General features: G+C 36.5%; 2 protein-coding genes across 4 annotated transcripts; both read left to right on the forward strand.

Annotated features, from left to right (window-relative positions):
• Positions 1-412: 412 nt before the first annotated feature.
• On the forward strand, positions 413-2590 carry LOC106365049 (probable beta-1,3-galactosyltransferase 8). Of its 2 annotated transcripts, none has more exons than XM_013804508.3 (7): positions 413-547; positions 906-1118; positions 1221-1285; positions 1374-1616; positions 1696-1995; positions 2057-2182; positions 2260-2590. In XM_013804508.3, the coding sequence occupies exons 2-7, from the start codon at positions 933-935 to the stop codon at positions 2522-2524; spliced, it is 1185 nt and encodes a 394-aa protein (XP_013659962.2). In that variant the 5' UTR covers positions 413-547; positions 906-932; the 3' UTR covers positions 2525-2590. The 2 variants fall into 2 exon arrangements, with proteins under 2 accessions (XP_013659962.2, XP_048637110.1); XM_048781153.1 differs by having other exon boundaries at positions 468-547; positions 912-1118.
• A 3615-nt stretch (positions 2591-6205) lies between these two features.
• LOC111214269 (nuclear pore complex protein NUP160) lies at positions 6206-14750 on the forward strand. 2 transcript variants are annotated; one of them, XM_022716824.2, is made up of 26 exons: positions 6206-6572; positions 6645-6897; positions 6968-7025; positions 7131-7288; positions 7365-7450; positions 7556-7663; positions 7756-7853; positions 8259-8376; positions 8496-8678; positions 8788-8974; positions 9061-9626; positions 9746-9908; positions 9996-10270; positions 10391-10578; positions 10814-10890; positions 11009-11367; positions 11651-11719; positions 11796-12102; positions 12194-12322; positions 12678-12786; positions 12883-12951; positions 13042-13168; positions 13325-13432; positions 13837-13977; positions 14246-14419; positions 14536-14750. In XM_022716824.2, the coding sequence occupies exons 1-26, from the start codon at positions 6243-6245 to the stop codon at positions 14578-14580; spliced, it is 4485 nt and encodes a 1494-aa protein (XP_022572545.2). In that variant the 5' UTR covers positions 6206-6242; the 3' UTR covers positions 14581-14750. The 2 variants fall into 2 exon arrangements, with proteins under 2 accessions (XP_022572545.2, XP_048635398.1); XM_048779441.1 differs by having other exon boundaries at positions 12197-12322.
• The last annotated feature ends 722 nt before the right edge of the window (positions 14751-15472 follow it).

Genomic DNA, 15472 nt, shown 5'->3' on the forward strand with positions numbered 1-15472 from the left:
AATTTTGTTGTCTTACTTCCGATAAATTTTATTCTTTAATTTGCACAAATCTTAAACAACACCAACATCCCGTAAATCATACCGCCCCACCAATATCCAAAGTAACCAGCCCCGCGCTTGCGCGGGGTCTCAGCACCTAGTGTAACTCGATGTTACAGCATATATAATACTTGTAATTACTATTTCACAATTACATTAAACTTTAGGAGAGAATTGTTACAGTTTTCACGTAATTCCTTACAAGCATTTACATATGGTGTAACGTCTGTACCACATTCTGTTCAAGAACTTGAGTCATGTGTTGTGAACACAACACACTAAGCGCCTAAGTTGTTGGAATAATGTAGTTGAGACATGCACATTGCATGACAAGACAGAGAGATTGAGAGAGAGAGAGAGAAGCAAAACATCAACGCCGTTGTCGTTCAGCAACTACATTCTTGGGCTCATTTTATATAAATAACATCTCATGAGCTTTCAGAATTTGTTTCTTAATCCGACAGTTCTCCTCTTCAGTCCCTTCGGTGCCTCACAGGCGCTTATAGAGGTATGTTCATGATTCTCAGTCATCGACCTTAAGAGTCTTGAGTTTGTTAAATTGATCGTCTATTGTTTATGAAACCGGAGTCTATATATTCACCTAAGAAGCTGTATAAAATTTTATCGAACCTTTTCAGTTCCTTGATGTATAGCTTTTCGTCCATAATGTTCTCGACTATGACAAAATATGCTAATGGCATGTATCTGATCATATTAGAAATGTAGAGATGGTTTTAGTTAAATATTTCAAGCATTCTCATGAGCATATAACATATGTATACACAAATTTCATGATCATTTCGGCGTGTATGTAAATGCATTGACAAGCATACATCCTCATGATCAGTTTATATGATGTTCTGAAGATTTAGGACTAAAGAGGCGGATTAGAGATGAGGCCTAAAGCTGCTTCAGGGAAAGCCATAATAGTGCTGTGCCTCGCCAGCTTTCTTGCAGGCTCACTGTTCATGAGTCGATCTTTGAGTCGCTCATACGTGTCTGAAGAAGAGGATAAACATCTCGCAAAGCATTTGTCCAAACGTTTAGAAGTTCAAAAGGACTGCGATGAACATAAACGCGTAATAACCCCTTCTGTACTTATCCCTGCCAAACATAATCAACCACTTGCTCATGTATATATATTTACTAATAACAATTTTTTTTCTACTTCTGTTGATTAGAAACTGATAGAAAGCAAATCTAGAGACATAATAGGAGAAGTATCAAAAACCCACCAAGCAGTAAAGTAATAGTCCAAATTATTTTTTTTTTGTTAAACATGATTAAGACAGACAATGTAACAACACTAAAAGTGTTAATAAAATATTGTGTAGAGCATTGGAGAGAACAATGTCAACGTTGGAGCTGGAGTTAGCAGCAGGACGTACCAGCCATAGAAACAGTGAGTTCTGGAGTGAAAAGAGCGCGAAAAACCAGAGCCTGCAGAAAGCGTTTGCAGTGATAGGCATCAACACAGCATTCAGCAGCAAGAAAAGACGTGACTCGGTGAGGCAGACATGGATGCCAACAGGAGAAAAGCTGAAGAAAATCGAGAAAGAGAAAGGGATTGTTGTAAGGTTGTGAAGTAAAGCAAGGAAAAGACAATAATTATCAAAAAGCGAGTCATCTAAAGTTTGTTGTTGTTGTTGTTGTCAGGTTTGTTATAGGACACAGTGCAACCCCAGGAGGAGTACTAGACAAAGCCATAGATGAAGAAGATTCAGAGCATAAAGATTTCTTGAGATTAAAACACATTGAAGGATATCATCAGCTCTCTACAAAGACAAGACTCTACTTCTCAACAGCAGCAGCAATGTGGGACGCAGAGTTCTACGTGAAGGTAGACGACGATGTTCATGTCAACTTAGGAATGCTCGTTACAACACTAGCAAGATATCAATCAAGACCGAGGGTTTACATTGGATGCATGAAGTCCGGTCCGGTTCTTTCACAAAAGTAAGAATCTTAAATATATAAAATTGACACCTTTGGATGTCTGAAAAGTGTATGAAACCAGGGGAGTGAAGTACCACGAGCCAGAGTTTTGGAAGTTCGGAGAAGAAGGGAACAAGTACTTCAGGCATGCGACAGGGCAGATCTACGCAATCTCTAAGGACTTAGCAGCGTACATCTCCACTAACCAGTGAGTGACAATAATAAGAGTATTATTAATTCATGTTTTCTTGAGCTAGAAGTAATGGTTTGTGTGGACATATATAGGGGAATACTGCACAGGTACGCGAACGAGGACGTGTCGTTAGGAGCGTGGATGCTAGGGTTAGAGGTGGAGCATGTGGACGAGAGGTCAATGTGTTGCGGGACGCCACCGGATTGTCAATGGAAAGCGCAGGCGGGGAACGTGTGTGCTGCGTCGTTCGATTGGTCATGCAGTGGGATTTGTAAGTCGGTTGACCGGATGACACGCGTGCACCGCGCTTGCGCGGAAGGAGACACTCCTCTCTCTAATTTTCGATTCTTCTTCTGAGTTGGTTGCTTTGTGGAATGAATAAGGAGACGTTGCAAAACGTAATAAAAATGATCTTTTTGTTGATGTGGAATAATTGGTTACTAGGATAAGACATACATCCTACACAAGGCGTATGGTAAATCTATATGAAAATTATTTAAAAAATATCGTATGAAAAAATAAAATTTATATTTTTGATCGAATTAATATTTTTGACCCTTACCTATTTTGTTTTTAGATTCTTAATTACAAATTTGTTTATAATGAGCTGATCTCATTTTAACAAATATTTTAGTTCAAAAAATCACTTATGGCATAAGAACCTAACGTTTAGGCCGAAGAATCTCAAACCTACTATTTGATTAAAATGAAACTATGTCAGCTCGGTTTTATATCATGATTTAGCAATTTAAAACTTAATAATGTTTCGAAATGATAAATGTTTCGAGATGCTAGTATTTTGTTGTTGCATATATGCACGTTTTCTTATTTTTAACAACTTCCTTGTATACAGTTAGCAATTTCTAACTTCCACTTTTCTTGTCACTGGTCTCGCTTATCCTGAAGCTTAGAAAACATAAAGCCAACGAGATAAACAAAAAACTAAGATTAGTAATTTCTCTTAGGTTAATATATATAAATAGAATGCATATCATTTGACCATCTAAACCTATGTTTTCATTCTTGATAATAAATCAGATTAAAGTTCTTACTCGAACAAAATTTCGTCTGTGAAATACCTTTTCAGTTAATTCCATGACAAATTGTCTTGGCCGAAACAAAGATTGTCAAATTTTGGCATTCCTCCGGTAAAAATAGATGAGCTTGAATCTGGAATGCAAGTGTGGTGTATTTTCCTGAAATTTAGATAAAAATAATATTACATATAATTTACATAGTAAGTCATTTACTAATCAACAATAAGCTTGAGACTTGAAAAGCAACTTCTTGACCCAAAATATGTTTGGATAGCGAGAGAATTACAATATCACAAATCCACATTGGAGAGAGTGCAAAAGGAGTCATAGTTAAGTTGAAATTGAGCAAAGAGGTAATAACTTATCTCTTCCCGCCGGAATATGGTCTCTCAACGTTATGCATCTTGTTACAAGAAAAGGGCAGCTTGTTTGAAAAGCTTCTAAGGAGCTGATTTTCACAAGTTCAATTTCTGCAACCTACGAGAAAAGAAATGACAGGTCATTAGTTAAAAAAGGAGCACCATATAAATCTTATACTTGTAGCAACAAAACAACACACAATGCACATAGACAATCGGTGAGGTAAAATCATTGACCATCATCAAGAACCAAACAACAACGATATATCCAAATGTTGAGGCGTCAAGAAGGTTGTACGTATTTTCATACATACTACAATGAGCCCATCACCATCAAAAAATTTATGATGATGAGCACAAAAGAGGTTATTCATGTGATGGATAACAATGAGGAATCAAATCTATACTCCAAGACACAAAATGGATGGTCCCTAAAGACAATTCACATGGCGACAAAGAATATATGAGCCTTCATGCTACTAGAATCATGATCAAATTTTGTGGAACGAAAACATCGCAAAGAAGCTAGTGTTCATCAAATCAATTGGTTTTATCACCACAAATCGATATAACAAGTTCTTAAATATTCCAGAATGAAAGACAACATATAAATATGAATCAGAAAATCGTTTCATTTGGAATCATACCTCTTGATGGATCAAAGAATATCGATTCAAGCATCACACTATTTTCAGTTCTGCAAAATTCATCTAGCGCATCTCCGTTGAGATTGAAACCCTAATCCTCAGTGACTTGAATTATCTCCATGACACAGTTGAACTGAACTAAAAAATATTTCAAGGGATCCACAAATAACTTCCTTCCAAGGGTTCTCTTTTTTCAATGGTTGTGGCATGTGAAACAAAGAAGAAGAAGAAGAAGAAGAAGAAGAAGAGCAAGTAGTATCCGCTGCAACGAGCTTCTAACATTCATTCATCCATTTGATTCATACTATAAGAGAAACATTTTCGTTCAAGGAAAAAGGTTTCAATTTTATACCATGTTCGAAAACGCAGAATAGGCTGATGCATGACATGAAAATATAATAACGTTAACTAAAAATTAGTAACTTAATCTTTTGAGGGGGTTTTACATGAAATACACATAGTTGAGTGGTTTTACCATTAAAGATCTAAAAAGTTCAAAAATTCAAAAATATAAAAATATAATAACATTAACTAAAAATTAGTAACTTAATGTTTTCCAAAATTAGCATTTTAAAAACTAATGCAAATAGATGGGTTTTATATGTTTTAAATCAACATTATCAATGTATAAACTGAAAAAGTAAAAGACCAGAAAATATAATAAAAATGATCTAAAGATTTACTGGTAGTAGTAGTTCATTCGACCAGCAATAGAGATAAAATAATTATCTAAAAGATTAGTAAATAAAATTTTCAAAACTGGAACTGCAAATAAATTATGCGAATCGATGAAATATATTTATTTAAAAATCCATATTATATATGGGAGCTAAAACTCACAATTATAATGTTAATGTGAATAGAGTAAGTTTAGTCATACTAGGCTATATTCACATTAAAAATTTAGTTGCAGGTTTTAACTCCCACATATAATATGAATTTTAAAATAAATCTATCTCATCGATGCAACATAATTTATTTGAAGTGCTAATTTTAAAAATGTTTATCACTAATTTTTAAATAATAAGTTTATCTGTAGTGTTGGTCAAAAGAACCACTACTACTGGAAAATCTTTAGATAATTTTGATTATATTTTCTGTTTTTTAATAAAAAATATTAATTTATACATAAATATTGATTTCAAAATAAATCAAATTCATCTATTTGCATAAACTTTCAAAATGCTAGTTTTGAAAATTTAAGTTACTAATTTTTTAGAAAATCTTTTTATATTTTTACATATTTTTTAACTTTTTAGATTTTTAATGGAAAAATCCCCCAACTGTGTTTATTTAATGTAAAAATCCTAAACTAAAGATTTACCGGTAGTAGTGGTAATTATGACCGACAATGTAGACAGATGATTTAATTCATTAAATAAAGTTAGTTTGAGGGTTATTTCACTAAATATTTAGTTTAGAGTTTTATACCCAAAACAAACTTAGTCGAGAAATTTTGACCTTAAAAATCTTTAATAATATTCTGATAAAAAAATTCATTTAGCTCCAATTTAGATTTGGATAGCATAAACATTATTATGCCCATGCATAGCATGAACCACAATCCTACTTTAATATAAAAAATTACATATATTTAGTATGTTTTAATAATTTGTAAACATATAAGCCGCTTAACCAATAATTTAGATGTTTGTTCAGTTCTAAGCGCTAGACATTGAGTCTCTGGACCGTTTAGCCAATTACCGTTTGAGCTAGCTTGTATCTTTCGAATTTATTCGCATAATTAACATTTCTATATGTACATACATAATATGCTTATATAAACTAATCCTCGACTAATCTCTGATATTTTAACTCGTTAGGGGATAAGATCGATCGCCCGATTCAAGTCTAGCAATGTGAGTTTTACATTACCAAGTACTTAATGGGCTGAACAATGTCTAGGCCCATTAAAGATCATTAATGGGCTGAATGACCAAATACATGTAACCGGAGAATCATCCCTTTTATTTTCTTCCGTCGAACAATTTTCGGAGTGAGGAAAGAGGTTTAGGGTTGAAAGAAGAAAAAAATGGAGAGGAATCGTCTGAGTTCGTCTGCCGGTATGGAGGTTCCAGTCGCCGGCGGCGGAAGTGTTGTCAAATGGGTCGATATATCAGTCTCTGCTCCTCCTTGTACGGAGGACAATGGATGTGTTCTCCTTCCATCGTCGGAAGAAGACTACGCTTCGAGCTGTGTAATTGGCGAACCTCCGATCTCTTTCGTTTGGAGAATCAACAAAACGAGCTCAAACGTTCTCGAGCTTCTTCAACTCTCTTCTGAATCTGGGTTTCCTTTAACTGGGCTTCGCTTCGTCTTCGCTCATACCCTCTCCCCTTTCGCTTTTCTATTCCCCGACGAGGTAGATTGAAACCCTCTTCTCTTCTCCACTTTTAGTTTATGTTGAAATTGAAGTTACGGAATTGAGTTGCAGGGTAATGATAGTGGTCGTCTCGTCTTCTTTCTTTACGCTCTCACGCCGTCTGGTGTTGTCTACCTCCTTAAACTCGAGAATACTTCAGCCTATAAGTCCGGCTCAGTCTTCCCGCTTGACCATCTGACCCACTTGGATGTTCGTCCTTACTTGAACGAAACTCATGTTACTAGTGTGGCTGCATCGCCTGGGTTCCTTTTCCTTGGGAGGTCTGATGGCTGTGTCTCTTGCTTCCAACCTCTGAGACCACCAGGTGGATTAACTCTGCCATGACTTAGTATCTCCATTTTTTTTTATGTTTCTCTTATCATTTGCCTCATCAGGTTTCCACCAGGAGCTACGTGATGATACAGGACTTGGTCGTCTTTGGGGTTTTGTAAGGCACGTATTGTAGTACCGTTATTATAAAACAATTGTCTTGACTTTAATGGAGTGATATCTTTCGATGTTCATCATCTATATAACCACTTTTAATGCGTAATGTAGGGGGACAGTTGTTGCAGCTGTGCAAGATTTGTTTATATCAGAAGTTTATGGAAGATATTTGATATGCGTGCTTCATGCTGATGGGGCGTTACGTGTCTGGGACATTTTTACCTGTAGCAGGGTTTTGTGTCAGAGTATAGCTGCTAAAAACGTTGAGGGTAATATCTGTTACTTCCATCGGTGACCATTAATTTATTTTGTTTGATTAACTTTTATTCATGCTTCTTTCACTAGGGGTTATGTGTCTGAGGTTATGGTTGGGCAAACCTGATTACGATTCTGGCATCATTCCTTTAGCTGTCTTGTATAGAAATACTATGGTAAGCTGTTACTACAAGCATTTCAACGAATGACTGGAGTGTGACATATGTAATTCATTTTCTATTGCATTCTCTGAAGTGATAACCATTTCCCAATTTTTGAAGGATGTCAACGTGGGGGACGTGATCACTGTATATGGCCTGCACTTTAGTTCCGGGGAGGGGATAGCCTTGTCTCTGGATTCTGGACTACAGAATATTTCACTGGAAGGGGTATGTATTTTGGTTGTGACACATGCCATGCTATGCTATTCTGTTTTTCTTTAGCTCATAATTTTGTTTTCCCTGATTCCTGAATTTCGCAGGGGGAATTGTGTGATGTCAGATTTACATCCGACAAGATCTGGACTCTGAAGGCTGATGAATTGACATCTCACATGTTGTACCACAAATCTAGCACCATGTAAGTTCGAGAACACTTAAGTTTCTGCTGATTTGCTTGAATCTTTATACTCCATGTAAAAATTGCATTATACTGATGTTTTAGGAGGTTATGTACATATGTGCACGTCTTTTTTTCTCTCGTCCTCTTCTGTTGGAACCTTTACTATTTGGAAACATTGATTCAACATATATAGTAGTCGAATTTTTGTGTTACAATTCCTGGTGATGGAATCCTCTTGAAAAAGTGCAGAACTCTAGGCGAAACCCTTCCCAGAGGTTTCATTTCTGAGATTTGTTACTCTGGTGTATCTTTATAGTAGTGGTTGTGCTATTTATTACTTCCGACATTCTTGTGTTCACTGCTTTGATGTTTGTTTCTTGATGGTGGATAATGGTCTACTCTGAATTGTTTTCCTTGACCCAGGGAAGCACGGTCTTACACTTTACAGGAGGAATACATTTCTGAGCAGTTATTTCTGAGTGCTAGGAGCTCTTCGCATGACCTTCTTTTGACTTCACATTCACTATTTTCATCCGCGAAGGTCTTTATTCTAAAACATAGCTTTCATTTTGTTGGAAAAAATTATATACTCAATCTGCTTCCCCTTTTATGCATTTTATGCTGTATGAGTCCATCTTAACCTTTTATTGCACTTTGCAGGATCAAATTATGGGATTCATTTCATCAATCTTCGTACGTAGGGTTCTTTGTCCTGGAATTTATCACAATGTTGCCTTGCGTCTAACTTTACGGGACCACAACAAACACTGGACTGATTCTGAATTTCAATCCTTAAGTCTTGATGAGCTTAAAAGCGAGATTCTTTTACTAGTTGAGCAAGAGGTTTGTTTTGTTGCACAGTTCTATAGTACCTTATAGATACAATGCATTTGACTGCTCGTTGGCATTATTCTGGGTCATACAAGCTGAAATATGCCTCTGCTTATGTCAGGTTACTGGTGAGACTTCTATTTCAGTTTTTCACTGGTGGGAAAACTTTTGTTCGTGCTATCTTGATCACTGGTGCAACAATAATGAACCTTGCACGTTACTGGTTCAGTCAGATGTTATTGGTTTAGTTAGAAACAATTCTGTATCACTGTTCTCTAGATTAGAGAACGTTGAGCACAACCTTGGAGGTATGTTCTTGATCTATTATCTAGGACCATAGTTTCCTTGTATTGCTTATAATCACTTTTTTAATACGGTGTCTGTCTGTTGATAGGATCTTCCTCTGAACACAGCAGCCTGACAAGCTTAGGCTTGGGGATGTCTATCAATGAACATGAGATTCTGTCGGAGGTACTAAGATGTACTTTGAAGATCAATAAGCAGTGGGGTGCTGCTCCTTATGCCATGTATTATGAATCGATTACTGGAAGGCCAGTTATCTCATCTGAGGAAATTGTTCCTCGCTTAGTTAACATCCTTGAGTCGGGATATGCGATGTCCATAGGTCAGCGTACTTGGTCGGATCTTGGTACTGATAGAGCATGGGAAAAAGAGCTGGAAGCTCAAAAAAATCTTAGGACATTTTCCATTGAAATGTTATTGTCTCTCTCTGCTCTATGTCAAAGGGCTGGATCTTGGGGAAAGGTTTTTACTATCATGGAGCACTATTTGCAGTATCTGGTCCCTAAGAAAGTTATGCATAACAATGTTGGCGAGACATTATCTGATATCTGTAGTTCAATCCTCGTTCAAGCGACTTCTCAGTTTGCACAGGTGATGTTTGAGTCTGCCTTTGACATCTTCCTACTCGTCAGCTATCTGCTTAACATCTCTGGGCAGGTCAGTTTACATTTCGATACTAATCTTACATACTCTACTTCTTGCAACTTTTTTTTTATATTTTAAACGCAGTCATACGTTCTTTTTCCTCTCTTTTCTTTGGCTTTTTATTTTGGCAGGTAAATATGTCACAGCAAGACATATGTAAGCTACGGCTTGAATTGCTTCCGATGATCCAAGATATTGTCTCAGAGTGGCTCATCGTTCTTTTCTTTGTTACCACGCCGGCTCAATTGACTTCAATGGATGATTTCAGCTCTAAGCTCTCATCTCTACAGATTGGTAGGTTTTTCTCCTTCGCAAATATTCCCCAAAGCTCATACCTATATCCAATATTTCTCACTGGACACAATCGTCTTATCATTGTAGATAGCAGCATTGACAAAAGATCATGGAACACAATGCTTGGGAAATGCGGTTTCTCATTGGCGTATATTCTTCTTTTCAGTGACCGAAGTTGCATTGTGGATAGCCGATTTAACTTAAGATATCTTCCAAGTTCACAAATCATTACAAGCTTGGTACAAAACTTTATCAGCTGGATTCGTTATAGTAAAACAGGAGAAGACGCTTCTTCTTTGCTAAGACGCTCAACTGAGCTTACTCTTAGGTTGATCAGGAATGGACAGGCTGATGCGGTTGAGGTAAACAACTATCTCTGTTTCTTTAGTGACAAAACGCTGTATTTAGCTAATTGCTAGTTAAAATTAACTGCTGATTCCTCTGTTTTGTTTTTTCGTATATTCTTAATTACCATTTTCAAGCGAATCCTCTTGGTTGTGGAGGCAAGTTTACGTGGGGAGAAAACATTTGGACATGCCCAAGATACCAACGGAGATTGGTGTCTTCTTCAACATCTCCGTGGTTGTTGCCTCCTTGATCAAGTACAACGTGGAGCATGCGGGATATCAAGAGAGAGGAAGATTAGTGATTCCATCCGCTGCTTCTTCAGGTGCTTATCATTTGGAGTCTCTTCACGGATAATTTTGTAGCCTGTTCATGTTTAAAATGTATATCGTGCCAATACGTAATTTGTGGGTTTTATCCTAATCTCATAGAAGACAAGCTCGCTATTTTTTTGCCAACGTCTCTGGTTCATTTAATTACTAATATTTTCAATTCAAGAACATTTGTCTTGGTATTTTTTAACATACATCTCATGGTATCGACCCTGGTTACCGATGCAGAGCTTCATCAGGTGAAGGATCTTGGAAGGCTTTGCACAGTTTGGCTAAAGAAGCAGGATTTTCACATTCCACAATTGGTGAGCTTCTCAAGAAGTTTGTTCTTGTTCCGGTTCTTTGCCAGTTTTGTTTTTTCGAAAACTAGGCTTTGTGTCTTTCTGATTCCTTATCCCTTTTTTACCATCCATGTTGAAGCAGGTGCCAGTATTTCAGATGGTGAAAAGTCTTGTGCAACATGGAAACTTCATTACTATGAATGGGCTATGCAAATTTTTGAACGGTATAATATAAGTGAAGGAGCTTGTCAGTTTGCGTATGCAGCCCTTGAGCAAGTAGATGAGGCCATTAATTTCATGGAGAGTAGCGAGAACGTCCATCCACCTGTAACAGCCACTTACTGTAGAGGACGACTGTGGGCAAATGTTTTCAAGTTCACGTTAGATCTGAATCTTTTGAATGATGCTTACTGCGCTATTATTTCAAACCCTGATGAGGAAATTAAGCGCATCTGTTTGAGGCGCTTCATCATAGTTCTATTTGAATGTGGCAAAACCAAGGTAGAGGTCAAGAATGCTTATTTTCTTATTTTCCTTAATTATTCTTTCTGTGTTTGGCAAATAACGAGAACATTTGACTGGCCATCATCTCCATAATTGTTATAAATAGTGTAATTCATGTGCAATTTCTCTTTGCTGTTAGTACTTTAGATGTAAGCTTGTTTGGAACTAAAAATGACTCTGCTAGTGTGGGTGCTATCATAATGTTCAGCCCTCCACAAAGATGTTTGTATTACCATGATTTAGGAAGCAAACTCTTATAATATTTCTCTTTTTATTTCAGATCCTCAGTGAGGGACATTTGCCTTTCATTGGCTTATCGGATAAGATCACCCAAGAGCTCTTTTGGAAGGTATTTTGTGGGAAGCAGAGTCGGTTTGTTTCTGCATTTTTTTTATTTTTACTATATTTTCTTCTGCGATTTGTAGGCTGGGAGGTCTGAGATAATGATAAAGCCAAATCCATACAAGCTGCTTTATGCTTACGAGATGAGACGACACAATTGGCGAATGGCGGCAAGTTACATGTATCAGTTTTCTGCTCGTCTGAGAAGTGAGGCAGCATCCACGGATTATAAACACAAGTCCCTAGTTTTGCAAGAGAGGCTAAATGGACTTTCTGCTGCTATAAATGCATTAAGTCTTGTGCATCCTGGGCATGCTTGGATTGATCCACTACCAGAAGAATCCATGCATTATCCAGCAAAAAAGGCTAAAAGAGTAGAAGAACAACAATGTTAGTCTTCTCAATCTCTAAACCCTGTGGCGTCATTTTGTTATATTGATGTATTATCCCATGGATAGCGACATTTGAATTACTTTTGCAGCAGTAAGGAGTAGTGACCAGCCAAAAGGGTATCAGAGTTGCATTGATATCGAGAAAATCCAAAACGAGTATGTTTTCACTACAGCAGAATATTTGCTTTCTCTGAAAAACTTTGAATGGACATATTCAGGTAAGCTGTCTCTTATTTCCTCCATGGACTATTTTGAGTTTGCAGTATAGGGGCGGTTGTAACTTTAATTAATCCGTGCTTTAGAACTAGGGTATCTTCACCCTGAATGGGATGTGAGGGAATTAAGAGCTTGATGTACTACAACCGTTGAAAGGATTATGTATTGGCAGTCTCCTTTATTTGGTTGTCGTTTTGTGCATCATTGATTTAGCTACTGGATTAGGTGGCATAACTGTCTTTATGCAATTTCCTTAAGGCATGATTTCAGAAGGATCTCATAGACACTGCTGACTGTTTCCAAGTAATCTTATACAATCATGTCTTATAAATATGCGTTGTTTTGTCGTCACTCCAGGGCTCGAAAAGCCACCACCGGACTTGGTTGACCTTCTTGTTCAGGCAGACTTGTATGACATGGCATTCACTGTTGTTTTAAAATTTTGGAGAGGCTCAGCTTTGAAAAGGTAAAATTTCTTGCTTTGTTTTTCTAGTGTCATGCCTTGAGAATTACGTAGGTTCTTGAGAATTACATAGGTTTAATGAATACTGCTTATTCTCAGGGAGCTGGAAAAGATATTTGAGAATATGACAATTAGATGTTGCCCTGCTAAAGGAACGCTGTGGTCATCGTGAGTGAATGTACCTTAGCTGCTTGGTATTTCATTTGGTTACTTGTTGACTTGCCTGACTTATCCAAAAAAATGTACCATTGTTCACAGAAATGATCTCAGGCCTAATCTTTTGCTAACATCTACGGAAGACGAAGTCACTCATTCGCCTGATAGAAGCCCTGCTGCTCAAAGCTCCAACTTGGCTGGTGACTGGGAAATTCTTGAGGTTTATCTTGTGAGTAATTTCTGAATTCTTGATTGGAGTTTACTTTTAGTTTTAATTGGTATCGAAGTATTTACTACTCTGAATTTTAGGATTATTGATTAGCTTAGGGTATTGAAAGTTTTAATCGTTGTTTGGTTGTGAAACAATTTATGTGTATAAATGCAGAAGAGGTACAAAGACATACACGCTAGATTGCCAGTTACTGTTGCTTCAACCCTTCTTCAGGCAGATTCTTGTATCGAATTGCCTCTTTGGCTGGTTCACATGTTCAAGGTAAATTTTCGATAATATTTTGGGATATTTGAGTTGATTTTTTATTTTTATTTTGGTATATGATATAGTATATAGTCTGATTAATTTAGGTAGCTTTATAAATCTGGGTTAAAACTTCTTGATTTGGTTTTCCTACATCTTTGATAAAGATAACTGGCATGCATGAAGAATGCTCATCAGTAAGCTTTTTTTTCACTGTTAGTATGTCTGAGATACAGATTCTAGAGTAGATTTTATTTATGCGTTCCTGTTGCATGACTCTCTAATGTTGAAGATGTTTATAATCTCTCTGTACAATACTTGCTGTGCATTGTAATCTATAACTAGGTTGGTCGCTTTCATTTACACCATGGAAAGAAACAATCATGCAAGTCTTGTTGACCAATTTCTTGTTTGTTCGACAGGACGGCAAGAAGGAGAAAGCTTTGGGAATGGGTGGGCAAGAAGCAAGTCCTGCTTCCTTGTTTCAGTTATATGTTGACTATGGGCGTCTTACAGAGGCCACTAATTTGCTATTGGAGTACATGGAATCATTTGCATCATCGGTGAGTTATATGATCTATGGCTTTCAGCTGTAGAGAGACTATTGGATTATAAGTATCTCGCTATAGGATAGTTTTTTCTCCATAACGGGATATGTAGGTTCACTAGTGTTTCCAGCTTCTCAAGGTTAAAAACATCTAGTTGCTAGAGTCTTACGCCTGCACAAATCAATAAAACATATTGATGCAAATTTCACCCCTTTAAAAGCGCTCTTATGACTAAGCATGAGTTTTCACATATGTATATTTTATTTGCTCTCTTGTGAAACAGAAACCAGCAGAGGTACTGAAAAGGAAAAAGGTATCAGGGGTTTGGTTTCCTTACACAACAGTGGAAAGACTATGGTGGGCGCTAGAGAAAACGATGAACTCAGGACGGATGTTGGAGCAGTGCCAGAAGCTTAAGGGACAACTCCAACAAGCGTTACTCAATCACTTAAAGCTGGTACATTTGCTAGTAACAATTATAGGGCTATGGGAAGTGAAAGTCATGTTGTGTGGTTTTTTATCAGTTTAATGAATGTTCTTTTTCGGGTTGGTTGGTGTTTGTTTTTGTTGCAGCTGAAGGTGGACTCGGATGATGCTGTGTCGTCTGCAACAGGCTGAAGAAAATCAAAGTTGAAATGGGAGGCCTCATGACTGATTTGTGTGAATCTGAAACTCGTATCTGTGTTTTCGGTTTTCTTAAGAGTACATTGTTATTGGTGGTTGCTGCTAGAGTACATTATCCTCAATTTTCATTACCAAAACTATATGATAAAAATCAAATTTGATAATCCGATCTGATCCGATAAGAATCGAGTCGAAATAATGCAATTGATCCGGTTCTTATAATTTTAAAAATTGTCTAAATGAATTCATATGTCAAATCCAGAATTCCAAATCAAATGGAACCAAGACAAGTCGATCTAAAACCGAAGTATTTTGTTGAAATCAAAGATTATATTGGACAAAAGTTTTGCAGGCTTTTAAAGACGAAAAAGTAATCTCATGAATCTATAATATTCTTCGTTTAATATTCTATCTTTTTCATAAGTGTTATTCTAACATTTTTTTTGTTACACAAAAAGCAGTCATTTTACAATTTCAATGCAAATTATACTTATTTTCAGCTATAAATTAATTGTAAATTGTATTGATTTCATAAATAATTTTATTTATCTCAAATATTATTGGCCAGAAAAATGTAATTAATAACAACTTACATATACTTCCGTGACTTTTTTAATCTGTGTGAAAAATGTCAAAATGACACTTATTTAGAAACAAATAGAGTATATACTTTTAAAAAAAAAATACTTAAAGTCAATTATGTTCTTATTTCATCTAATCAATCATGTGATTTCGTCTTATTTCTCCCTCTTCCCTCTTTTTCCCTCTCCTCTCATATTCGACATGTTCTTTCTCTCTTCCCGAGAAAAATTGTTTCGGATTTGTTTACATTTAATTCAATTCGTACACAACACTGCAATAAGCAATTTTCGATGAATTATAAGTG

The sequence above is a fragment of the Brassica napus genome, chromosome A5 (genome assembly GCF_020379485.1).
Source record: "Brassica napus cultivar Da-Ae chromosome A5, Da-Ae, whole genome shotgun sequence".
NCBI classification, from domain to species: domain Eukaryota; kingdom Viridiplantae; phylum Streptophyta; class Magnoliopsida; order Brassicales; family Brassicaceae; genus Brassica; species Brassica napus.